This window comes from Artibeus jamaicensis, unplaced genomic scaffold (assembly GCF_021234435.1).
Source record: "Artibeus jamaicensis isolate MK-2021 breed Jamaican fruit bat unplaced genomic scaffold, CSHL_Jam_final contig_426, whole genome shotgun sequence".
NCBI lineage: Eukaryota > Metazoa > Chordata > Mammalia > Chiroptera > Phyllostomidae > Artibeus > Artibeus jamaicensis.
This window is the reverse complement of record NW_026521826.1, coordinates 9,449,548-9,475,571: the sequence shown is the minus strand read 5'-3', so window position 1 is coordinate 9,475,571 and position 26,024 is coordinate 9,449,548. Positions and strand designations below refer to the sequence as shown.

The window sequence follows — 26,024 nt, the reverse complement described above, 5'->3', positions numbered from 1 at the left end:
TCTCTGTTTTGCTTGTTGCTTTGGTTTGTTTATTAGATTTCACATATGAGTAAAATCATGTAATTGTCTTTCTCTGACTGGCTTATTTTTGCAGCAGCATGAATGGGCCTGGAGAATGTTAACTATATCTCATGAAGGGCAATAGTTTTTCATTTTAATGATATCTACTTCATTTTTATTTTTTAACTATAGTTGATATATAGTATTATATTAGTTTCAGATGTACAGCATAGTGACTAGACATTTATATAACATACCAAGTAATCACCCTGGTAAGTCTAGTGCTGAAGAGATCTATTTTAATTTTGATGAGATTTATTTTATCAATACTTCTTTGATAATTTGTGCTTATTTAGTTAAAAGAAATCTTCATCTAACCCAATGTAACAAATATTTTCATCTAGAAGGTCCATAGTTTTTGCTTTTATGTATAGATTTATGACTTATTTTAAATCAATTTTGCATATTGCTGAGGTAAGGGCCAAAGCTTCTTATTTTTCACCATAGAGATATCTAGTTATTCCCCCACACTTATTGACAAGACTTTTCCCCACTAAATTATTGTGACACTTTTGAGACTATGAGATGTTACTAATATTTGTGACCATCTTCTTTCACCAAGAATTTAAGCCTGACAGCAAAGCTTATTCAAATATAAATAAACCTGTCTTGTGATCTTACTGGTAAGTATATATTTTAGGAGGTTGTAGGAACAATGAAGGGAACTGCTTTTGAGGGCTCATTCAACCTAATAATAAAATGTTTGGTGGTAACATAGAAGAGGTGGTAACTTCTTAGAATTTGTAAAATTTAAAGGAAGAAAATTCTGTACTCAGATATGATTATCTTTAGACAAGTGAATTAGGAAAATATTAGTGATGTTGGGATTTCTTACATTTGCAAACTCTAAAAGGAGACCTGGACCAATAGAACAAAAATCTACAGTGGCTTCTGATTCCAAGTGAGAAAGAAAAGATAATACACTAACTGCTTAAGTTGTTCTTTGAGTTCCAGAGCTTAAACGAAAGGTAGAAAAAAAAGGCTTGCAACCAAAAATGAGTGAAAAAGTGTCAGGGATGATCCAGCACAAATGTATTGACATCTGTGAGTAGTGCAGAGCATGTTAAAAACATTCCAGAAAGTATAATGTGGATCCCAAAGGTCAGTAATGACCAGATAGGTCTGCTGTTGAGAGCAGGTCACCTAATGTAAATTGCAGGAAAAAAGCAAGTAAGCCCCAGACTCTTGCTTCCATCTTGCCTACCCCTGCCCTGACCCCAAGCAGAATTATCTTCAGACAGAAGAGGGAATGGACAGAAATAAGAGGTAATTAAAGCCCAAGACAGGTTAGGAGATAATAAAACAAAATTTTAAATTCAGGTCTTTCAGATTAGCTGAATTACAGTCTTAGATTATTTTGGAGTAATTGTGTATAGTTTTTTAAAGGTAATGAAACATGGAGAATGTACCTGAAGAATTCAGTCAGAAGAGGAGCAAGAGTATATTCTGAACTTCATGCTAATTCTAATCAGAATTTTATTTGGTTTTATTAAATAATGGCTATGAATGGGGTTTTAAAGGAAATGATCTTTAGGAGCCTTCCTGGGTACAGTAAGAACAAACTAATTCAACTTCCTTTTTTTGTTGTTGTTACTGAAAGACAACCTAAGGAAATGTTGAAGATAGGTTTTATTTGGGTGTTAGAAAGGTATTTGATAAAGTTTTCTGTGACACCACCAAAGGCTAGAAATAATAAATAATGTCAGGTTTGTATAATTGCTTGATGGACTATATTTGCATTTGTCAGCCAGAGTGAAGGTCTTTGCCTGTGTGTCCTAGGGTCTTAGCTTATTGAACAGTTCTTTAGTGTCTAGGATGAAAATGTACTTACGATTGTTGGATTTGTGAAAAAAGAGGGAGGGCTCCAAAGTTGACAAAGATAGCTAGGAAAAGGTTATGAAATTCAGACTTAGAAAATCTTTATAGGCTCGTAATGAACTAAAATGAAAAAGAAGGTTTTAAGTAAAAATGATAGAAGGCCAAGTTTTACACTGAGATTGAGACAGCTCCTAAGAGAGTTCTGAGAGAATTTGAATTATGTATATGCTAAATATGAACCCTTTAAATTGACTTGCCAGCCAGAAAAGGAAAGTGAGTGGTTTGGTTGCAGATCAAGGGAGGTAACAGAGTTGTTGTTCTCTTTACATCAGACCTTTTCTGGGATAGCATGTTGAATTGAGTGTCAGATTTCAAAGGGGGCTTTAATAAAATATGTTTGGAACAGGGTGAATATCTCAGTGATGGGTGTTTATAGGTTTGTCATGTAAAAAAAGCCTAATTTTGTTAGAACTAAAAGAAAGAACATTTCAGGATAGAATGGGCTGATTTGTGAGACTTATCTCTAGAAGCATTGAAGGAGAAATTAAGTGACTGCTTAGTAAGGGTGTGACGGAGGAGATGGCATTTGTGGGATGAGCTAGATACAGTTTGGGATTTCTTCCAATTCCTTTAACTTAATTTTTTTAACTTCTTAGATACCTTCCAGTTAATTTCATTAATTTTGTCTTAAGACTTTATTAATAATAAATATCTTATGTTTATGTAGTACTGAAAAGTTTTAAAATGCTTTTATGACATAACCCAAATAAATGTGTTGGTCAAAAGAATTCTACAAGCTGGCAGGAAATGTTTTACAATTAGACAATTGCATGTTAATGAGCTGTCTCATTCATTAGAGTATGAATTCTGGATTGTAGACCATCTGGTCTCTGAATGCTTTCCTTTCCTCATCTGTAATTTGATGATAATAATAGCAGCTATACCTTAGGGTTGTTTGGGTTTACCTGTGACCACAGATTTAAGAATATATGCTTAGAACATTATATTATGCTTAGAACAGTATCTGACACATATAATAGACAGTAAAGGTTGGATAATGATTTTGTCATTATCATTTTATTTCTCTTTTACAGGTAAGGAGACTGAAGCTCATGCAGGTTGTGACTTGCCCAGGTTTACATCAATAATAGGTGGTAGAGCAGTTATTGAGAATTCTGTTGATTTGGATGAAAACAAAATTAGAAATGGAGTCTAGTTACTGGCACATGGACTAATTTTGTGAAATAGTATTGATTTCATTTAATTTGTTAAATGAGTCTGTCAGACTGCTGTGAAAAAATTGACTACATTTGGGGAAAGCTTGGGTTTGCATGTGTTTATATACACACACACATTCCAGACATAATTCAGTAAGAAAGCCCTTTCTAATGCAGGTTATAAATGAAAATAACCACATTTTTCAAAAGATTTATGGTGCCTGATAGCATTTAAAAGGAAGTGGCAATTAACTTTAGTTCTGTGGGCATTCCAGAGTACTTGCCAAGCAGTTTGAGCTTCTGGTTTCTAGATATGCTTAGATTTCTAGAGGAAAATAAGTCCAACTGAAGGCATCTCTTAGAAGAAAAATCTAAATCGCCCCTCACTTATAATGAAAAAAATAATCTCACTAAAATTCTGTTCTGTCTTCAAATAGTCACCTCTTATGATTAAGTCATGACATGCTCTGTAGTTTTCCAGTCATGTTAGAAACTGTGTATTGCACCGTAACATAGGTGTACCCTGTAGACCGTGTGTATGCGCGCTTCAAGAAGGGCTGTTACTTTGGCATTTTTCTCATTGCTGGTTAGTTTCTGGGGTGAACACATTTCTTTTTTTTTAAAAATATTTTGTTTATTTATCTTTAGAGGGGAAGGGAAGGAGAGAGGGAGAGAAATATCAATGTGTGGTTGCCTTTCGTGCGTCCCCTGCTGGGAACTGGCCTGCAGGAAACTGGTTTGCAACTCAGGCATGTGCCCTGACTGGGAATCGAACCGCGATTGTCTGGTTCGCAGGCCCGTGCTCAATCCACTGAGCTACACCAGCCAGGGCTTGAACACATTTCTTATGGTAAGGATTCTTTTATTTATTTACAAAGTTGTAAACACCTTGAGGGCGGATAATATGTCTTAATAATCTGTTTTTCTCAGTACTTGCTAATAGCCCTGGACATAGCGAGTTTGTGAAATCGTCAATGCATTGATGGCTTTATTGAAAAACAAAGAACCTACTTGATTGGCTCTATTGAAAATGGTCAATTAAATCAACTTACCATTCACAATGTTAGCAATGTAATCTATTTGTCAGCAAGTTCATTAAAGCTATGTTCTTGAAAAGGACTTCTGTTGGCAAAACTACATTTGGTAAAATCTATGTCTTATGAAAATATGAGTCAAAGGGAAAACATACCCTGTAAAGGGCTTTAAAGGACTTTCAAAAATACTGTAAATGAAAGTCCTGTAAGAAATCAAGTTTAAAACAACCCAGATTTATCAGCAGTAAAAATCTCATTTGGTAAGTGAATTGATCAGGAAAGATGTAGTGTGATTTACTGAGGCAGATTCTCCTGTAACTTTTGTTATTTGGTTTATACTTATTTTAAAATTATTTGAATGGCCCTTAATAGCATAAAATGTAACGACTTTAGCATTTGTATTACTGTTGTTTAATTTTTGCAATTCTCAGTGAAGTGCTAACCCTTTTACAAATTATTGCAGTGAGTAAGGATATGCTTTTCTGGGCAAGGTTTTCTATTCACATATCGAGAAGGTAGAATATAGATGCTTAATATTCCTTTCTGCACCGTCACAGCCCCCCTGCCTGCATGGTCCACTGCAGGAGAAAGTATTAATTGGTCTTCTTATGGTCACAGGAAAGAAGTAATTACGCACTTGGACGTAGTTTCTATCTCTTTGAATTTATATTTTTCCTTTCTTCTTTTAGAGCATTAAAAAAAAAACTGGAATGTGAAAGTATGGAAAAGCTGAGGTGGCTTATTCTTGACCCTCCTAATGTTTCTGATCACAGAGGGCTGAAAGAAGGGTGTGGTAGAGAAGGGAACCCATTGCTTATGTAGAAGTAGCTATGTTGGAGTTAGTGTTAAATCCTCAGCCCTTTCCTGTAGAGGAATTTTTCTCCTAATATTAATTATCTTTACAGTTGCTAAAAGTTTTTTATGTTTTGAGTAGGTGGTACATGTACATAGTAAACAATTGAAGATGTACTGAAGGCTATCCAGTGAAAAATAAGTGTCATTTCCATTCAGTCATCTACTTTAAATCTCCCCTGGATGAGCACTATTAACTTTGTGCATTTATGTGCATCCCTAACCCCCCACTGTGTGTTGTACAATTGTTTTGAACTTTTTTCCCCGTTTACAATATATCTGGGGAATCATTTTAAATCAGTACATAATTTTCTTTCATGATTTTTTAATAAGTCAGTCGATAGATATTTATTTTGTTTCCAGTCTTTTTTGCTGCATTGTGAAGGTGGTTATGCGTATTTACTTATAAAAGAGGAATTGGTATTGCTCTTATAAATGCCTTCTATAATTTCAGCTGTTTACTCAAAGAGTTGAAGACAGTGCTTTCTAAGAAATATTTTCCACCATAAGAAGGATGGCAGCTCTTTTATATAAAATGTGTTTTTATTTATAGTTAATCACCTTGGAATGTGGTGATATTTCTTGTGGAAATTAGCATAACTCATCAAGTACATCAGTCTGGAAGAGGTTCCTTTTCTCTCTAAACGAATTTTTAAGAGTTTTACTCTGGGGTGTAAAAAGTAGACTTAGAGACTGATTGAATCTGTGTGTAAGTTTTTGGCCAGGTAATTGAAGGTGGGGCATTGGGATGGGAATGGAATGGATAGGTCACTGTAAAGAATCCTAGATGTGAATTTTCAGCATCTCCAGACAGGATGTCACCTGGTGACAGGATGTCACCAGACAGGAGCTCAGTGTCAGCACTTTCCCTTTCTGTCATTATCAGTTGCATTTAAGATCATTGTTGTTGTTTTATAATCCTGAGTATAGTAGTACAAGTTTTGTTGGACATCTACATTCTACTGCTACTATTTTTCTCAAATATATTCAATTGGGAAGATAATGTATATGGCAGATCATATATACATCTCATAAAATTGAAGGAATATGTATTTGGATATACTTAGATGTGTTTTTACATTTGTTTTGGAGCAGGATTAGCAACAGTGAATCAAGACTGACAATTGCCATTATCTTAGTCATTCAGTTTTGAATGACCCAGGTAATAATGGTATGCTAGTGTAGTATCAAAACATGAATTGTTAAATTTTTACCAGGTTAATTTTGCTTTATTTATGGCCTTAAAGTAATCTCTAATCCCTAAATCTTTTCCTTTTTATTATTTTCTTGCATACACTTAACTTTTGCTCTGAGAGATTACCTTCTACTGCAGTTGTGGTGAGTGGGATAGTATGAAGCAAAAGGAGGGAAGGAGAAATGGTATAATTTTGAGATCTGTCTTCCCTACCCAATGTGACTATTGGGAAGAGTGCTGTTGACATAGATGTACCTGTTGCTGCAGACCCTAGCTTTTCATTAAGATATTGTGGCTTTTTCTGTCCAAATGTTGCATTTATACCATTTTTTAAGGCCTGGCTCAAATGTTGCTTTGCAGGTAAGGTTTTTTCCTGACTTTGCTTCTTTTTTATTAGCTTTTCCATAGTATTTTTAAAAGATTTCTACTAAGGGGTATTTATTACATTATTTATAGTTGATTCCTTATGTGTTTGACTGCCTCAGGAGACTGATCTTTTGGAGGAACTTTGTTTTATTCATATTTACAGTAGCTAGGAACAGGGGCAATAAATTATGCCGAATAGTTTTGAATTAATGAATATCAGAAAATTTGAGCCATCTTATCTTTCTAGGGAAAGCTTGTCTATATATATTTTTTATATCCAGTATTGTTAGATAATCAGATAGTTTATAAAGTATTCCCCCTGATATTTCCAGTACCCAACTGACACCAACATAATATACAATATTACTGACAATATTTCCTATGCTGTACTTAACATCCCCATGACTTACTTTGTAACTATGAATCTGTACTCCTTAATCCCTTTACCTTTTTGACCCAGTGCCACATACTCTCACTCCCACCCCTACCCCCACCCCCACCCCCATCCCCATCTTCTGGCAACTGTTGTCTGTTCTATCTATGAGTCTGTTTCTGTTTTGTTTGCTCCTTTATATTGTTCTTTAGATTCCACATGTAAGTGACAAATTGTGATATTTATCTTTCTCTGACTGATTTATTTCACTTAGCATAATACCTTCTAGGTCCATCCATGCTGTTGAAGTCTTTATATTCTTAATCTAATCTAATCTTCATTCGCTTATGTGACTGATTACTAGGTATTCTGAATGGAATTTTTAGGTATCCATGGAGATAGGGCAAAATTCTTTTGATGACTGTAGATGCCTTTTTTTTTTTCCCAAAAATTATTTTGTAACTTGCTATACAAACCTTATATAACACTGGGGAGAAGTTTGTTTTCCAGGTTTTTGTTTACAAAAGCTTAAAAATGTGTCTGGAATTTTTTTTAAAGATTTTATTTATTTATCTTTAGAGGGGAAGGGAAGGAGAGAGGGAGAGAAATATCAATGTATGGTTGCCTCTTGTGCGTCCCATACTGGGAACTGGCCTGCAACCCAGGCATGTGCCCTGACTGGGAATCAAACCACAATCCTGTGGTTCGCAGGCCTGTGCTCAATCCAATGAGCTACACCAGCCAGGGCTTGTCTGAAAAATTTTTACAAAGATTTTGTAACTTATGTTATCAATGTGATATGTCCTTGTATTTTTAAACATATATTTTATAATAAAATTAATATATGCATTTTATTGATTATTCAAAAATATAAAGTTGTAGGAAGATAAAATTATCCATATTTTCTCGTCTTGGAAGTTAAAATTTTTGTTAACATTTTGGTGCATTTCATTCTGGTCTTTTTTCCTTTTTTATTGTTATTCTATTACAGCTGTTGCAATTTTTCCCCCTTTGCCCTCCTCTGCCCAGCTTGCTCCCTGCTTCCTCAGTCAGTCCCCAAGGGTTGCCCATGTTCACAGGTCATTCATATATGTTTTTTGACTAGTCCCTTCCCCTTCTTTCCACCATTAACCCCCTCCCACCTCCACTGTGGCCATTGTCATCTCTTCTATATTTCCACATCTGTAGTTCTATTTTGCTCATCAGTTTACTTTGTTCATAGATTCCCCTTATAAATGAGAACATATGGCATCTGGCTTATTTCACTTAGCATAATATTCTCCAGTTCCATCCATGCTGATGCAAAAGGTAGGAGCTCCTTCTTTCTTTCTGCTGCATAGTGTTCTGTTGAATAAATGTACCAGTTTTTTGATCCACTCATTTACTGCTGGGTACTTAGGCCATTTCCAGCACTTGGCTATTGTAAATAGTGCTGCTATGAATATAGGGGTTCATAGGTTCTTTTGAATTGGTATTTCAGGATTCTTCAGGTCAAAAGGAATTGCTAGCAGTGGAATTGCTAGGTCAAAAGGCAGTGGAATTGCTAGGTCAAAAGGCAGTTTCATGTTTAATTTTTTGATGAAATTCCATACAGTTTTCCATAGTAGCTTTATCAGTCTTCATTCCCACCAACAGTGCATGAGGGTTCCCTTTTCTCTACAACCTCACCAGCACTTGTTGTTTGTTGATTTTTTAATGATAGCCATTTTGACAGGAGTGAGATGATATTTCATTGTGGTTTTAATTTGCATCTCTCTGATGGCTAGTGATGTTGTGCATCTTTTCATGTGACTATGGGCCCTCTGTATGTCCTCCTTAGAGAAGTGTCTATTCAGATTCTTTGCCCATCTTTAAATTGGATTTTCTGTCTTTCTGGTAGTGACTTGTATGAGTTCTTTATATATTTTGGAGATTCAACCCTTGTTCAATATATCATTAGCAAACATGTTTTCCCATACAGTCAGTTCCCTTTTCACTTTGATGATGATTTCTTTAGCCGTGCAGAAGCTTTTTAATTTGATGTAGTCCTATTTGTTTCTTTTTTCCTTGCCCTAGGAGATATATCAAAAAAAAATATTGCTGTGTGGGATAATCTGAAATTTTTCTGCTCATGTTTTCTGCTAGGACTTTTATGGTACCACAACTTATATATAAGTCTGTTATCCATTTTTAGTTTATTTTGGTGTATGGTGTCAGTTGGTGGTATGGTTTCATTTTTTTTGCATGTACCAGTCTAGTTCTCCCAGCACCATTTATTGAAGAGGCCATTTTTACTCCATGATATGCTCATGCCTCCTTTGGCAAATATTAATTGACCACAGAGACATGGGTTTATTTCTGGGGTTTCTGTTCTGTTCCATTTATCTATGTGTCTGTTCTTATACCAGTATCAGTCTGTTTTTATTATAGTGGCTTTGTAATATAGATTTATATCAGGTATTGTGATACTTCCTAGTTTGTTCTTCTTTCTCAAGATTGCTGAGGCTCTTTGTGAGTCTTTTTTGGTTCCATATAAATCTTTGGACTATTTGTTCTAGATCAGTGAAATATGCTATTGATATTTTGTTAGGGATTACATTGAATCTGTAGATTGGTTTGGGTAGTATGGACATTTTAATGATGTTAATTCTTCCAATCCAGGAACAGGGTATGTGCTTCTATTTTGTTTTATTTTTTTGTATCTTCTTTAATTTCTTTTTTCAGTGTTCTGTAGTTTTCTGAGTATAGGTCTTTTACTTTCTTGGTTAACTTTATCTCTAGGTCCCTTATTTTTCTTGTTGCTATAGTAAATGGGATTTTTTTTCCTACTTCCTCTTTCTGATAGTTCGTTGTTGGCGTACAAAAATGCCATCAATTTCTGAATATTGACTTTGTATCAAGCTACTTTGCCAAATTCACTTATTAGGTCAAGTAGTTTTTTGGTGGATACTGTAGAGTTTTCTATGTATACTATTATGTTGTCTGCAAACAATGATAGTTTTACTTCCTCCTTCCAAATTTAGATGCCATTTATTTCTTTTTCTTGTCTGATCACTATGGCTAGAACTTCTGGAAATATGTTGAATAAGAGTGGTGAAAGTGGATCCCCTTCTTGTCCATTTGTCTTGTCCTTGATCTTAAAGGAACAAGTCTTTTTTCTGTTCACCTATTTTGTTTGTTTGTTTGTTTTGTTTTCCATACTATTTGATTTATTGTTTGGTATTGGAGTAACTCTAGTTCTTGGATGTCACAGTTGTGGTGATAGCCATCATTTAAAATCTTTGTAGAATACATCTAGAGGGTTTATGTTGTGTTTTAATGGCTTCGGAGTTCTTGGGTTCCCCAAAATAAAAATCAAGAGGAAACCCCATAGAAATTTCTGGACAGTTTTCACTAGGCTTATGCTTGTTAAGCACACAGGGCTGGCTCTGCTTGGCTGTTTTTATAAGCTGGCTTTCATGAAAGGTCAGCCTTTTGAAAAAGGTGGGCTTGTAGAATTAATTTCCCAAGTCAGGGTAGGAGAAGTAACAGTTAGAAGGGAGATACAATTCTGTGTTTTTTGAGCGTGGAGTGAAGGGGTGGTGACATTCTTGTGGTTGGTTTATCTGTGGTGTTTCTTCTGGCCATCTGGTGTCCTTGGGATCCTGGGCCCAGGTCCCTGACCTTAGCAAATCCCTCAATTCAGAACTGCTTAGAAAGTATTAATTGTTTTCTTTTTGAGGCCATTACATTGTATGCTTTGCTGTGTTTTGTTTCACTCTGATCATAGGATTTAGTGTGTTTTTGATGATGAGTAGAGAAAAACAAAGAGGCAGCTAGGCTCCTTCACTAGGCAGGTGGCCTGCTTTCATACACACAGTCCATGGTTCAAATTCATGCCTCAGGAAGACTGCCAGTTGCTACGTGTCATGACCTTCAGGAGTTGCTCCAATGTTGAAATTTTCAAATGACAAGGGTGAGGGCAACTCCGAGAGAGCAAATGCTAGCAAACTCATATTAAAAGAATAAGCAGAAGGGAAGCAATTAACATAGAATATTGAAGAAAAATAGCAAGGGAAATAGAAGGAAGGGAAAGTTGTATGATTTAGGCGGTGAATTTCAAGACTAGGGAAATACTTTGCATTGTCAAATCCAGCCAGAACGTCAAATTAAAGATCACCTTTTTCAGGTCTTTCCTGACTTTCCCAACCAGAACCCACTTCTCCTTCTGTCATGTTCTCACAGCATGCTGAATGAACTTCTCTTGAAGCTCTTATCACAGTGTGGTGTTTGAAATCCCGGCCACCTTGGCCAGGTTTCCTGACCATCCGCTTCCATGGCAGGGTGCTGAACACATGTTGGCCCTCCATCGCTGCTGTATTAACGCAGGACTACAACAGTTGTGGTCAATTACAGGATTATTTTTCAAATGTTGTCTCTGTGTAAAGCTAAAGAAACTTTACTACCTACCCCTCTGGTAACCAACAAAATGCCAGAAGTGAAGAAGATTTGTTCCTTGGTCCTAGACTGTTACTCACTGAAGATACTGTAATATTAATGTGGTACAGTGCTGATTTTTCTCTAACTCAGGTTAAAATTCTTTCTCTTATATTTGATATTTGCATAAGTCAAGAGCTAAGGATTTGTGAAGGTGTCTACTCTTTCTTTAAATTATGCACATTTATGTTCCAAGATGATAGTCAAATGGAACTGACACAATAATGTTAGTAAGTGGATGCTGTGTGAAAAGCTGCTCCTCCATTGAGGCAATGATGTAGTAAATTTGTTCCCCATTCCTTTAGCTTTTGTGAACAATATTGATCTTGCTTTATTAAGATTTCTTTGTCAGGAAAATATGCAAATCTTTGTACATTATTTATATTTTAACAAACTGCTGGTTGTAGTATTTTTTTAAAGTTTGATATACTTTAGAGTTAATGAATTTTCACTCTGAAGAACATAGGTGTTGTACATAAAAAATACATGTTTTAAAAGGGTTTGAAAAAATGACAGTAGAATTGGGTTATACTGAATAGAGAGTATAAGTCAAAGACTGAAATCCACTGGTGGGGAGCTCGTGTTTCTGTTTTCTGCCCAGGGCTTGGCAGTTGATAACTAGTACAGCATAAAAAAAACCAGCTTAATTATATCTAGTCGTATATGAAAATAATGTTTAGTTGTCCCAATGTAACATTTGGAAAAATTTGCTTACTTGTTTCTAATAATCAGATATTATTGAAGTCTGTTTTATATCCTGAAACTCTATGGCAGCTTTATGGTATCAGGGGAATAAAACCTTGGGAACATGGGTATCTAAAAATGTACAGGAACAAGTAATATTGGAGGTCATCATTTGCAGATCTTAAAAGGTTTTTCATTTTGCTGGAGGAAACAACTAGCACACAGGGGTTTCAGCACACAGAACTCTACTCACCTACTTCCTGGTCACTGTGTATCAGTGGTTGGACCTTGTGCCTTATGAATTTAGAGGTACACAGACACATTTCTCTCCCTCTTTCTTTCTCTCTGTCTCTCACTTTCTGTAACATAGTGGGCAAGAGGACAGACTTTGGAGCCTTCTGGATATGGGTTTGAATTGAGGCTCTAACTCTAATGTAGCCTTGGATAAGTTGCTTGACTTTGTTTTATTTTTCTCATCTGAAAAATGTTAATGATAATAGGCTTATTTGAGGCTTATTTGAGTATGAGATCATGTGTATACCCAGCACAATGCCTGATGGATAATAACAGCTCAATAAATGTGGGCTATTAATAAGCAGACTATTCTTCCTTCCTGAGTATCCTTCATTTTCTCTATAGTTTTTCTGGCCTCTTTTCTATTCAGAAACATCTCCTTGGCTTCCTATTGACCAGTGAGCATTTCACTAGCCTCTTTCCCTTATTTAATGCTACTTTGAGGATCCCTATTAACAAATTCTCTTGATAAACCTTTGTGCATTTGCTTGCCATTTTATTTTTTCAAAGGCACTCTGGAGACTTACTGCCTTGTTCCAGATGCCACTTCTAACCTTCAAAGCTGTGTGATCTTTGCTAGTTAATGAACTTAACAGGTTTCTCATCTGTTAAATGAACAGTAATGATAGCTACCTCATAGTTTTAATATGAGCACATTAAATAAAATAACATATAAAAACATTTATGTTGTGCAGAGTAAATGCTAGCTATGATTTAGGAGCCCAGCTGCCTAGTTGGTACTTAATTCATCTAGACTCATATATGCATAGCACTTTTGATGTTTGTTAGTATAAAATAAATCTTATCCAGGTTACCCTAACACAACATTGTTGGCACAGTTAATGGTAACAGAATGTAAAGAATATGTATCAAAGAATATGTGTCAAATACACATACATATGTGAGATACTTATAATGTTCTTAGGATTTGTTTGGTGAGGTGTGTTGAATACAGCTGCATGTTGTGAGAATTATGTGGGACTGTGCTTGGAGCTTAGGGCACTTCTTCTCCTACTTTTTAAAATGATTGAATGAATGACAGTTTCAGTGTGATATGAGCACTTGTATTTATTAGGTCCTAAATTGCTGGCTTTTGATGGCCTTCTGATCCAATTTGAACCTAACAGCATTCAGGGGCCAAGTAATATTTGCATAGCTCATACTTTTGTTTATGTATTAATAGAATTCTTCCTGTGTGCTACTCAATTGTTGTAGGTAATACTTAGTTTTTGCTTTTGTATACCATTTTAGGCACATTTTGGTATTTGTGTATCATTTTTTAATTCAGAGAGTTAAAGGTTACCATTGGGTTGAGGATAGTCTGCCAAACTACCTGTGGAATTAGTTATTTACTATTAGGGTGGGCAGTCTATGAATTCTCTCATCACTTTGTCTTATATACTGTTTATAAGAATTTACTATAATTGTATCATTTCTTCGACTGCTTGGGCTGAATTCAACACAAACTTTTATTGTAATGAATATAACTGTATGTGCTTATTATAATTCTAAATGACCTGAAAGAGTTATGAACATTAAGTAAAGAATGTGGATTCAACAGAATTCTTTCTATAATAATAAAATTTAGTCATGACCACATTTGATTTATTATCAAATAAGAACATAAAGGATTTTAGTAAAGTTAACATCAGTATCCATTTGGTAAATATTATGTCAGTTTTTTAATGTTTCTCAGTTATTTCCTGTTATTTTCCTAAAACACATAACTTAAAACATAACAGAAGCAGTACAGTTGCTCACAGTCACAAGAAATATTTTATGTTAGTGGTTCTTGGATCCTCTACAATACCACTGGTCTCCATTTTGCACAAATAATTGACAAATTAGTGTCATAAGATTGGAAAGCTACTGGAAGCCAGAAAACACAACTGTTAAAGAATTCACAAGAATTCACAGGAATCAGATAGATTTGTTTCTAAGAAAAGAAACATAAGGGCTAGCAGAAGTAAGAAGATATAAAATGATCATTACTTAAGATAGAAAGATAGCTTGGTAGTTAGAAACAGGGCTTTGAAGTCAGAAAGCCTGACCTTTTAAGTCCTGCTCTGCCACTTATTTACCATTGGGCCTGAATGATGTCATTTCTCTACTCTTTAGCTCCCCATACGTAAACTGAAGATAGTCATAAAACTAACAGTGTAGGTGGTTTGCTGTGAGGATTATGTGGGATTATGTATAGTAAATGCCCAACATGGTGTATGGCACACAGTAAATGCTAGCTAAACAGGTTATAAAGTATCCACAAATAAGGAGTTGTTACAAACCAGTCTGTGTCATCTATTAAAATGATCATACTGGCGGAAACGCAGCTAAGGTATAATCTTGAGTTTGCCAGCAAGTGTAGGCGGATGTAAGTGAGTAAAATGACTCATGCTTGTTTGGGTTCTAAGTATCTGTTGTTGGCAATTTTGTCATTCAACCCTGCCCCCAAAATGGGAATTATACTCATATTCAATAACCAGTAATTATGTTTCTCAACAGTAGTAATGGTATTTATTTAAATAATATTATATCACTTCATATCTTTTTTTCTCTGTGAATCATTTTATACATAAATGTAGGAGTTGCTAGTCTGATTGGGAGTCTAGGAAACCAGTAATGATAATTCTCTTTGAGAAGTAGGACACAGGAGAGTGACAGATGGAGATCAGAATGACTCCTCGTGGTTGTTTGTAGGCCACATGGCATTAGATCTGAAGTGAAAGGTTTTATTAGCCGATCTTGACTTACACAGACTTACCCCTGGGGTGACTAGCACAGCCCAGCCACCCCAGGCCTCCGCTCAGGGCAGGTACCTTTCTGCATGGAGAGCAGATCAAAGGGCGTCACTAGGGACAGGGTGGATAAGAAAAGCAGGAAGCTTAGCCAGCCTGCTCAGTTGCTCCTTTCAGATTCCTTGACCCCAAAAGTCCTGCCACCAGGAGAGGAATAAGGGAAGATTGGGGAAAAAGTTCCAGAGTGTTACCCTAGCTGAAGTCCTTCCACACAGACTGGGAGCATGATGGAAGCACGCACAACCGGGTCAACATGACCTTCCAGAAAGGAACGTGAGACTGTGAAGTTCTGCGAGTAGATTGGTAGCTAGATAAAGGGAAAGCATGTGGAGAGGAGTAGATTGGAACACAGACATAGCAAACAAGTTTCTGGCTTCCTTCATCTTTTAAGAGGCTCCAACATACATTTATTCATTCATCTCTGTCCATTCTTTCATTTATCCATCTATTCATTTCTTAAAGGATATGAAAAATTAGTAAATAATCAGAAGTGTTAATCAGAAATAGGTTGTGATTTCTCGTGTTTGAATTTTAGACTCCACAAAATCTTAAATGCTATCTTGAAATAAAATTTTAAAATATAATAAAATATATGAGAAACCTGAGAGTTTTTTGGCAAAGGTGTACTTTTTGCAGTGAAGATGTATTTGGAAAATAGCTTGTAAATTTAATTTGCTTTGTAATCTTTTTTTTTTTATTGTTTTTCAGTTACAGTTGTCCCACCTTTTTTCTCATTGCGCCCCCCCACCCCGTCCCCCCCATTCCCACAGTCAATACCACCCTTACCCCCCTCATCCGTAAGTCCTCTATTTGTGTTCCTTGGCTTGCCCCTTCCCCTGCTCCCCCTGTTATCTCCCTCCTCCCTCCTCTCTGGTCACTGTCAGGTTGTTCTTTATTTCCAAGTATCTGGTTCTATTTTGCTCATTTGTTTGTTTTGTTGATTAGGTTCCACTTACAGGTGAGATTGATTATATAGTATTTGTCTTTCACTGCCTGGCTTATTTTGTGTAGCTTAGTGCTGTCTAGTACCATCCATACTGTCCTGAAGGGTAGGAGTTCCTTTTTTCTTTCTGTTGTATAATATTCCATTGTGTAAATGTACAACAGTTTTTGATCCACTCATTTACTGATGGGCACTTAGGCTGTTTCCAGCACTTGGCTATTGTAAATAATCAGCACTTAGGGGTGCATAGGTTCTTTTGAATTAGTGTTTCAGGATTCTTAGGATATGTTCCCACCAGTGGGCTCACCGGATTGAAAGAGAATAATTTTAAAAACAAATTGATATATTAAGTACTTACCTGGTTGAATAATTTAGATTAGTAGTTAATTTGAGTAATTTTTGTTATCCTTTTAGAAATATTAAGTGAGTAGCTAGCTACCAGTGGTAGGTGCTATGATAGATTCTAGGGATACCAAAACAAATGAGATACCATCCTTTGTTCATGGAAATTACAGTTAAATAGAAGAGATGTAATATTAAATATTCAATAAAATATGCTGAGTACTAGGTTGGAAATTCAATAGATCAAAGAAGCAGGAGCTGGTCAGTTCTACTGTTATGGCAATGGGCAGCGGTAAGGAGGACCATCTAGAAACAGTCTACAGTTTATGATCGTTTGAGGAAAAAGATTATCTCTCTTATAATGAATTCTTGTCAGGAATTGTTTCTAGGACTTAAATTGTATGTTTATAGAAATTAGGAAGCAATTAATAGAAGACTACTGAGGAATTATTAAATGTACAATTTTAAAGTATTTTATTAATTATAGAAATATTAATTATCTATCTGACTCTGACTGCTCTATGTTTTAAATATTAGAGGTGTATCCTATTTTTCAACATCTTAAAATACATGCTTACAGATGAAACAAACAACCTACCCATTTTAAAGAGTTGATCTTTTTATTTGTAAAAGGAAAAGAAGGACCTGGAGAGCTAGCTGTGTGTGGGGGGGTACTCTATGAAAGGGAGGTTGAGATGGCAGTTGGGAAACTGATGGAAGAGAAATCATTTGAGCACCAAATTACAAATGCAGTGACAAAAGAAGGCAGGTGGGTACAACTTCCTTGCTTGGTCTGTGCAGCACTTGCAGTTCTGCAGACCTGGGGGTTTTGAGGGGAAGGGGAGAAATCATGCTAACAGAACTTTGCTATATCTGTCCTCAACCCCATTCACCCTTCTTGCTTGAAAATTTAAACACTATTCATTTAAAACATGATATAAAATGTTGATAGACTGCTGATAATGATATACTGGAAGTATTTTGAATGGAGAGGTATAAGTCATATTTATGCTGATAATTAAAATAAAAGCTAAAATTGAAGATCATTTAAGGTGATTTATTTTGACCACTTCTATTTTTATCAGGTGATGCATACTAAACTAGAGGAATATGAAATTGTACATGGATACTTGTTTGGCTCTTCTGAAGAGGAAATCTAGGCATTTTTGAGGACTTTTGAATTTATGTCATTGGTTCTTTCATGCATCTAGCTTTCAGTTTTTGGCTGTTCCCTTCTTGATCATGATCATTTATACTATTTTCATACTTGCAGCTCTGGCCAGAATCTTCTGTTGTTCTGTCGTTCCCAAGTGAACATGAGAAGGACGGAAGGAAGCCAGATGATTTTTCTAAGATGATTACACTGTTGGGGAAGGAAGGAGATAAATGCATTTTTGAGGTTGTGCATTTTTTGATAAGGCATTTGTTTAACATGGAATTTACAGAGTTATGAGACATGGAACCGGGACTGGGCTGGAGTGCAATGGTGTATTGGATTATAGACTTACCCCCTACCCCCAACTCAATGCAGAAGATAAAAGAGGCGATTCTGGATCGGTTCTGTTCACAGGACCACAGATGGTGCTTTTGATATAGGCTACCTCAGTATCCCCAGATGCTATTTAAGAATAACTTTTCTTGTGGGGAGGGCAGCAAGCTATATGTAACTTTCAGGTGTCCATATTTAACTTTATCTTTCTAAGAATAACCTGTTAAAATAAGCAGAATTTATGTTCCCTTATGACTGATTCACTTCCTTTATTTTGTTTGTTGTTAGTTGTATTTTACAGTTATCTGCTTCTTCCTCCAAAAAGCATTCCTTCCAGCCTGAATCTAGAGCACGATAAAATAAATGCTGAAGTTTTAGCAGTGGTGCCCATTAAGATTTTACCATTAAAAGAATCTTTATTCTTGATGTATCTTAGTGTTATACTGAGGAAGCAATTCAAATAATAGAAACCATTGCTTAAGCACTGTTGATTCATAGGCCCTCTTTTGGCTAAGAGATGAAATGGAAATAAGGAACTCAAATCCTAGACATCAGTAACTTACTCAGATTACTTCAGGGAAAAAAGCTTGGGCCATATCAATACATTGAACTTGAAATGAAAGCTCTCAGGAGCTGAGGCATGAAGGCCCTTCAGGGGCAGGCTGGCTGTTTTTTAGGCCAGAGAGGCCTTGCTGATGATGACTCTGCTTTTCCTTTCTGCAGCAGCTGCTTTTTTCTCAGCTTACCAGTAGTTTTTGCTCTTTCATTTTTTCAGCTTGCCTCTTTGGTCGCTATTGACTGTTAGTCTCTTTACTTCCTGATATTTCATTTAACTCCCATTACAAACCGACTTCCTCAGTTTATTCCAGTTCAAATTCCTAAGAGAGGATCAGTTAAATAAGTTATGTTTAATGTATTAGGAAACCTGACAGCTATTAAGAAGGTTGAGGTAGATTCACTGATGTATTGGAGCCAACCTGAACTCTGTCTTCAGTGACATCACCTTGGTAGGTTGATATTGGCCACCATAGTAGGAGTATCCAGAGTGGAAACTGGCAGATAACACAAACCTGGGCTCACAGCCTCTACTTCTTGCCTCCAAGAACTGGTTGCTAAACTTTTATTGGCACACCACCGGGGAGATCTGTAGATGTTGATATACCCAGTTGCCAAGATGTACTGTTAAACAAGTGAGATTGAGGTGTTGGATTACTTATAAGATGATTCTAGTTTTTGAATAGGAAAGAGAAACTTAAGTATATGTGAGTGTGCATGCATACATGCAGGTTCTTGTATGGTTCACAGAGCACTTTTGGTAGGTAAGAGTAGCTGTGTCTAGGGTAGGGATTAGGTTTGGAATGGTGTGTGTGCAGATCGGTTTAGTTTTTAGATGCTTTGTCTACACTGATTATGAACATTAAAACCCAATTAAAATTCTTATGCAAACACAATAATGTCAATCATTTACTTCAATCTGAAATATGATAAGGTATGTAGGGGGAAATATAATCCTAATATCGAAAGTGTCAAGGTAAAATGAACTCACTTTTTCCATAGGCCATCAAATTCACAGTCTCCCTTTTTACATTACTTCATATTTGACTGATTTAACACTCTCTGCTTTGCTTGTTATTAGATTTCTAATAGTCCCTCACCCTCTTTTTAGGTATGTTTTATATGTAAGGTTTTACTGTATTTGCTAATAAGATCCATGATCTATATGTGCCTGGAATCCACTTTCTTATTGAAGACACTTTGTATTCCCTATTCTAATGTAGATTAGTTGTTTTCCATAAAATGACACATCTGGATATGTCTAATTTTAGCTTCCTGAGATTTCATGGATCCTGTATGTACACCTCTTTTTCATTCTGTTAAATAAAAAATTATTATGACACTTGTTTACAGTAAAGAAATCTTTATCCAGGACTATTACAGTAGGTATTGAGACTGTCATAACAGGGGAGAGAAATTGGGCTCAACTCCAAATACGTTAAGCACAAGTGGGGATTTATAGCCAACAAGCAGAGTAAAGAGTTTGGTGGATGCAAAATTACTAAGAGGAGACATCAAGGGTAGGGGGCTTCTTGCTAAAATGACTTAACAGGATTCTTAGTAAAGGCAGGCCAGGGTGATCAGATATTAAAGGTATTAGGTGAGGAATCTGACCAGGTGTCAAAGGTGATCGGATATCAAAAATTGGGCTTGGGCGTGGGGGGCTATCACTCACTAACTTAGCAGGGTTCTTAATACAACTAGGCTAGGAAGGCAGACTACAGGATGGGAGACCTAGGTTGGGGTCTAGTTGAGAAAAGAGCTCTGTGGAGGCTGATTGACCTTCTTGTGTCCCGTTTATAAGGTGCTTTGTAATTACATTGGTGCCACCTGCATGATCCAGAATAATCTTCCCATCTCAAGATCCCTCCTTACATATATATCTGCAGATTCCTTTGCCATATAAGGTACATTCACATATTTCAGAGATTCAGATGTGGACATTTGTTGTGGACATTCTTCAGCTCACCATATCTTGAGATATCTAAAAATGCTTTTATTTTTCCCTCATGCTTAATTGATAGTTTGACTTGGTATAGAATCCCCAGCTTATGATCATCTTTTCTCAGAAGTTAGACAATAGTGCTTCATTATCTTCTAGCTGATAAGAAGTTTGCTACCAGCCTGACTTTCATTCCTGGGTATATGACTTGACATTTCTCCTTCTCTCTAAGCTTGTGAAATATTTTGCAAAGTGGCTTCCAAATTGTAGGCCCTTACTACCTTTTTAAAAGAAGAAAAGAAGCAAGCAATAGGGGAAGAAGGAAAGAATAAATAGAATAGAAATTTTCACAATGCCATCCTGCAGCAGTTATACGTATTGTTACATAAAACATTTGTTTCATTTGTCTATGTGTGGTATGTTAAGAATTTCCAAAAACCTTTCAAAACTTACCATGTATTTGCTTAGTGTCTGAAACAGGAGCAGTTTTCACATTAAAAGTTATCATTAAAATTATGCTATGATATAAAATATATTTGAGGAGGTGAGCACTCCTACTTAGCTTTACTGTTTCGAATAAACATTTTCTTTGTTACTCCATGACAAACTTTATTAAAATTAATAAATAAGAGTGTGGCTAATTTTGAAGTACAAGAGTAAGGCGTATTCTGAAGTTGCTTGCTTAAAGTCCTTGTTTGTTATTAGCTGGAATGCTGGGTGTAGGCTGGTGCCGTTCATACTTGGGATCTAGCCTGAAAGACATGTTTTTACCCTCAACAAATACCATCTTTGTTTGAATATCTATGGTCCATGTAACCACAGCTAAATCTTTTTTTCTCCCTCAGAATACATCTCAAACGTCTCCTTTCTTGTGCTTGTTTCACCAGTAGTTTAAAGCAAAGCTGCCTTCCATTTTTCTGTTTCAGTTTGTTGCAGAATGTGTGAGGGTATCACCTAACACTCTTGGTGTGCTCGAGAACTGTAAAATAGTAATGAAATCTTGGAATAGATAAGCTTACTCTATGAGGACTGAAGCTGTTGTTAATTCCCAAGGCCAGCCTGGGTACCTAATAAAGGGTAAAGTAATTTTTAAATTATAATTGTTGATATGTATATTTAAAGTTCTTCTTTCAAAATGTACACCAGGAAAAAATGGTCTGCTGTTGATCTTGTTTTATTGGGTTGAATTTGAAACTTAACAACTTTGAATAAATTGTTCATTAGAATTTGGGGTTTATCGAGTAATACTGAGTGACAATGCCTGCTTTTAAAATGTGATTCAGGAGGATACTTGATTTTTAACAGTTCTGTGTTTATTTAAATTAGAGATCTTTTTAAAACGTTGTAAAGTGCTTCTTGAAATCCTGTAGATGTCATTTTCTTCCATAAATTTGGGCCCAGAGTTGTTTTCTTATATTATTGAGTATTTAATCCAAATGTCTTCTTATCCTTGCTTTTTAAAATTTGCCTCTGAAACTTTGAAGCCTCATTGTAATAGATATAAAGTCAATAAAAATAATTTGATTTAATTTGGCTTGAATAATGTAATAGGTTTTTTAAATTTGATGATGGCATGTGGTGTAAGTACCGAGTAACACAGCTGTCATTGTTTAATAGGTGCCTGGAACTTGGTATACGCTTGCACAGACACGAGACAGCTGTTGCTATTCCTGTGGTCAGTGTTTTAGAGCAAACTCTTTGTTTTTGTAATGGAATTTCTAAATAAACAATTAGAATGAAACCAAAGGGAGTACTTGAGAGTAATTCTTTTTTTTTAACTTACATTTTATTGATTTGCGGTTACAGTTGTACCAATTTTTCTCCCTTTCCCCTACCCACCCCATAAGCTCCACTCCCTCAGGAAATCCCCCCACCATTGTTCATGTCCATGGGTCATGTACATAAGTTCCTTGGCTACTCCATTTCCTATATGTGCTTTATATCCCCATGGATATTCTGTAAATACCTGTTTTTATTTCTTAATCCCCTCACCTTTTTACCCATGCTCCTGAGCCCCCCTCCCACTTGGCAACCATTAAAATGCTCTCTGTATCCATGATTCTGTCTCTGTTTTTTTGTTTGTTTGTTTGCTTTTTTTGTTTTTTAGATTTAGTTGTTGACAGGTATATGTTTATTACCAGTTTATTGTTCATAGATTTGATCTTCTTTTTCTTAAATAAATTCCTTTAATATTTCATATAATAATGATTTGGAGTTGAGTGTAATTCTTTTCTTCCTCTTTTATTTTTAACAGCTTTATTGAGGTATTATTGATATCCAATAAAATGCACATATTTAAATGTATAATTTGTTAAGTTCTGAGAGATGTTTATGCCTGTGACACCACCATCAATATTAAAAATGTCAAGACAATAAACATACCTATCACCCTCAGCAATTTTTTTTAAGGCACATATATAAAGAACACATGAATGATGTTGAGTATAATTCTTTTTTTTTTTTAGTATAATTCTTAAACTCAACTATGGAGCAGACAGTATGAAACATAATTTAACTACAGCAAGTTCTGTTTAAGGATACTGCTTCTTATTCTAAAGATGATTGGTTCACAATGTGGAATATTAAGTAATGTCTCTAAACAGTGTTGAAAAGATTGACATTTCCATTTAGTCACTTTAAAGAAGAAGGTTGTATGCTTCTTGTTGGTTGTATTTTATAAAATTAGTTTCATCCACTCAGTTACTGATGGGTACTTAGGCTGTTTCCAGTACTTGGCTATTGTAAATAACACTACTCTGAACATTGGGGTGCATAGATTCTTTTGAATTGGTATTTCAGGATTCTTAGGTATAATCTTAGCAGTGGAATTGCTGGGTCAAAAAGCAGTTCCAGTTTTAGTGTTTTGAGGAAATTCCATACTGTTTTCTACAGAGGCTGCACCGGTCTGCATTCCCACCAACAGTGCACTAGGGTTCCCTTTTCTCCACAACCTCACTAGCACTTACTGTTTGTTGCTTTGTTTATGATGGCCATTCTGACCAGTATGAAGTGGTATCTCATTGTGGTTTTAATTTGCATCTCTCTGATGGCTAGTGATACTGAGCACCTTTTCATATGTTTCTGGGCCCTCTGTCTGTCCTCCTTGGAGAAGTGTCTATTCAGGTCCTTTGCCCATTTTTTGATTGGATTATTTGTCTTTCTGGTGTGAAGTCATGTGAGTTCTTTATATATTCTGGAAATCAAACCCTTGTCTGAAGTATCATTGGCAGATACATTTTCCCGTATGGTTGGTTCCCTTTTTGTTTTGTTGATGTTTTCTTTAGCTGGTCAGAAGCTTTTTAACTTGATGTAGTCCCATTTGTTGATTATTTCCGTTATATCCCTTGTTCTAGGGGACGTATTGGTGAAAATACTGCTGTGTGGGATATCTGAGATTTTTCTGCCTATGTTCTCCTCGAGGACTTTTATGGTGTCACGACTTATTTAAGTATTTTATCTGTCTTGGGTTTTTGTGTAGGTATAAGTTTGTGGTCTAGCCCTCTTTTTAGAATACATTTATAAAATTTTCTCCCCATACAAAAAAATACTAAGATAAGGAATTTCTAAAGAAATTTAAAGATCTAGAACATTTATTTGATTTAGAGTCAGATCAACTATTCTAATCATATTAAAATATATCATCTTTCTCCCATAAAATTAGGATACAGTTTCATCCAGTTCCAATACAGCTTCTGTTATACAGTTGGGTTTTCTTTTCTGGAAATCTCTAGGATGGTGATGATTTGTGTAAAGCATTACATTTCCAGTTTGTCACAATGATGTTTTCTAGGGAAACTTTGCCTCACTTCCCAACTCCACACAGTTTCCAATTTTTGCCTTTTTAAAAAAACTTTTAGTTGTTAAGTTGGAAATATAGTTGCAACTCCTACAACTGGTATCAGGAATAAAGGACTTGTTGGTATAAAATACATTCATTGAAAATACTCACCCATTTAATTAGCCTAATCACTGTAGAAATTCATGCTTAGCTGTTCTGAAAATGGAAATGAAACTCAATAAGTAGTCAGGTTTCTTTAACTTCTGTTGATTTGCTTTCCCTTCCCTTCTATAAAAATGTGAATGTAATGTTTTAAAGCTGGTCAACAGAAGAAGGAAAAAGGAATTGACAAAAGTTCATAAATTTAAAATAGGATAATGAATTATGTATATAGTTGAGTTGATTAGTTCATTAGTTCACTGAAAACTTGAAATAGTCTGTATTTTTGGTATTTTATTGAACCATCTATTATGTATCCACCTATGTCCCAAAGGACAGCATATTGAAATACTTTATACTCTAACTGAGAAAAGCAGTGGCATAAACATTTTTTACTAAATAAACATTAAGAAATTTATAGATCCCTACTTTCCTGTTTTTACTATTAAAAACAATCTTGTGTTTGTTTGATGATCTCATTGGCATAAAACCCTACTGGTGGACTTGTTAGGTAAAGGATATGCCTGTTTTTAAGATTTTTGATATGTATTATCAAATTGCTTTCCAGAAAGATTTATGCATTTGTAATTCTTCTGTCAGTTTAAGGTACTGCAGATTTGCCCGTTGCTGTCAGCCTTGAGTAATACCATTGCATTTTTTGGTTAGTCTGAGATAGGTGCAAAGGGATATTTTAAAACTTGTATATCTTTAGCTTTTAATGACTTTGATTTTCCCCCTCATGTCTTGGCTTTTAATTTTAGATTTTATTTTTATCAGAGCTATACTTAGTTTAAAGATTCAGCAGTCTGTAAGACTTATTTTGAAAACTAGCCGACTTCCATATTCCTCCCTCCTTACTGCCATCTCCCGTAGGGCTGCTTCATTTTCTGTTTACTTCCTTGTAGTGTGAGATAATGCCCTCTATTGCCACTTCCTGATTCTGTAGCTTTAGGTATCATCTGTTGGTTTCCTGATTTGGTTTTCTTCTGTGCACTCAATCTCTGCTACACACCTGCACATCCCTTCAACTCTTTTAACCCCACCCTTCCCTCAGGAATTACTATTTGCTGAGCCTTTGAGGGAGGGATTTTAAAGAAGCCCTCTATTGTCATTTTAGTGTGGTTTTAGGAGGAATGGATATGTGTGTTCCATCTGCCATCTTTAACTGGAAGTCCTTTTTTTGTGCCTTTAGTAATCATTTTAATAAAGTAATGCTTATATGGAGTCAAGACTGACTGGATTTGAATGCTGGCTTTGCTATTGACTAGCATTGAGACCTAAGATAAGTTAGTTCAAATCTCTAAACCTCATTTTTTTCATCTGTGCAATAGGCTTAATATAATACCTACCTTAGACTATTGTTGTAAAGTGCTCCTTAAAGTAGTGTCTCCTGCCTGGGAGTTTTTACTATCTGCCAGACACTTAGTAAGAATACAAACATAGTTGTCTCTGCTCTTGTTACTTTCTTGCTCATGATCTTGACTCAGTCTTCCAGTGGAATACTTGTCCTTTTTCTTGATCAGAGGTGCCATTTATATAGTCTATTGTTGGTCTTTTATTTTTATTTATGGTAATTGGGATATGTAATCATATTCATACTGTTTTATGTTATGAGCTTTACTTTTGTTATCATATTTGTGTTTTTATAGATACGTGGTGGTAATAAAGAAAGG

General features: G+C 35.6%; 1 protein-coding gene across 4 annotated transcripts in view; it reads left to right on the top strand.

Moving 5' to 3' along the window:
- Positions 1-26,024, top strand: part of USP6NL (USP6 N-terminal like) — a 188,198-nt gene that overhangs the window by 86,471 nt on the left and 75,703 nt on the right. The window contains exon 1 of one of the 4 annotated variants that reach the window (XM_053665804.1): positions 21,422-21,491. The exons of the other annotated variants lie outside the window; for them this stretch is intronic. Within the exon in view, the coding sequence (XP_053521779.1) occupies positions 21,437-21,491 (55 nt within the window). The 5' untranslated portion in view covers positions 21,422-21,436. Of the gene's footprint in view, positions 1-21,421; positions 21,492-26,024 lie in introns of those variants that run through there. 4 annotated transcript variants of the gene reach the window in all.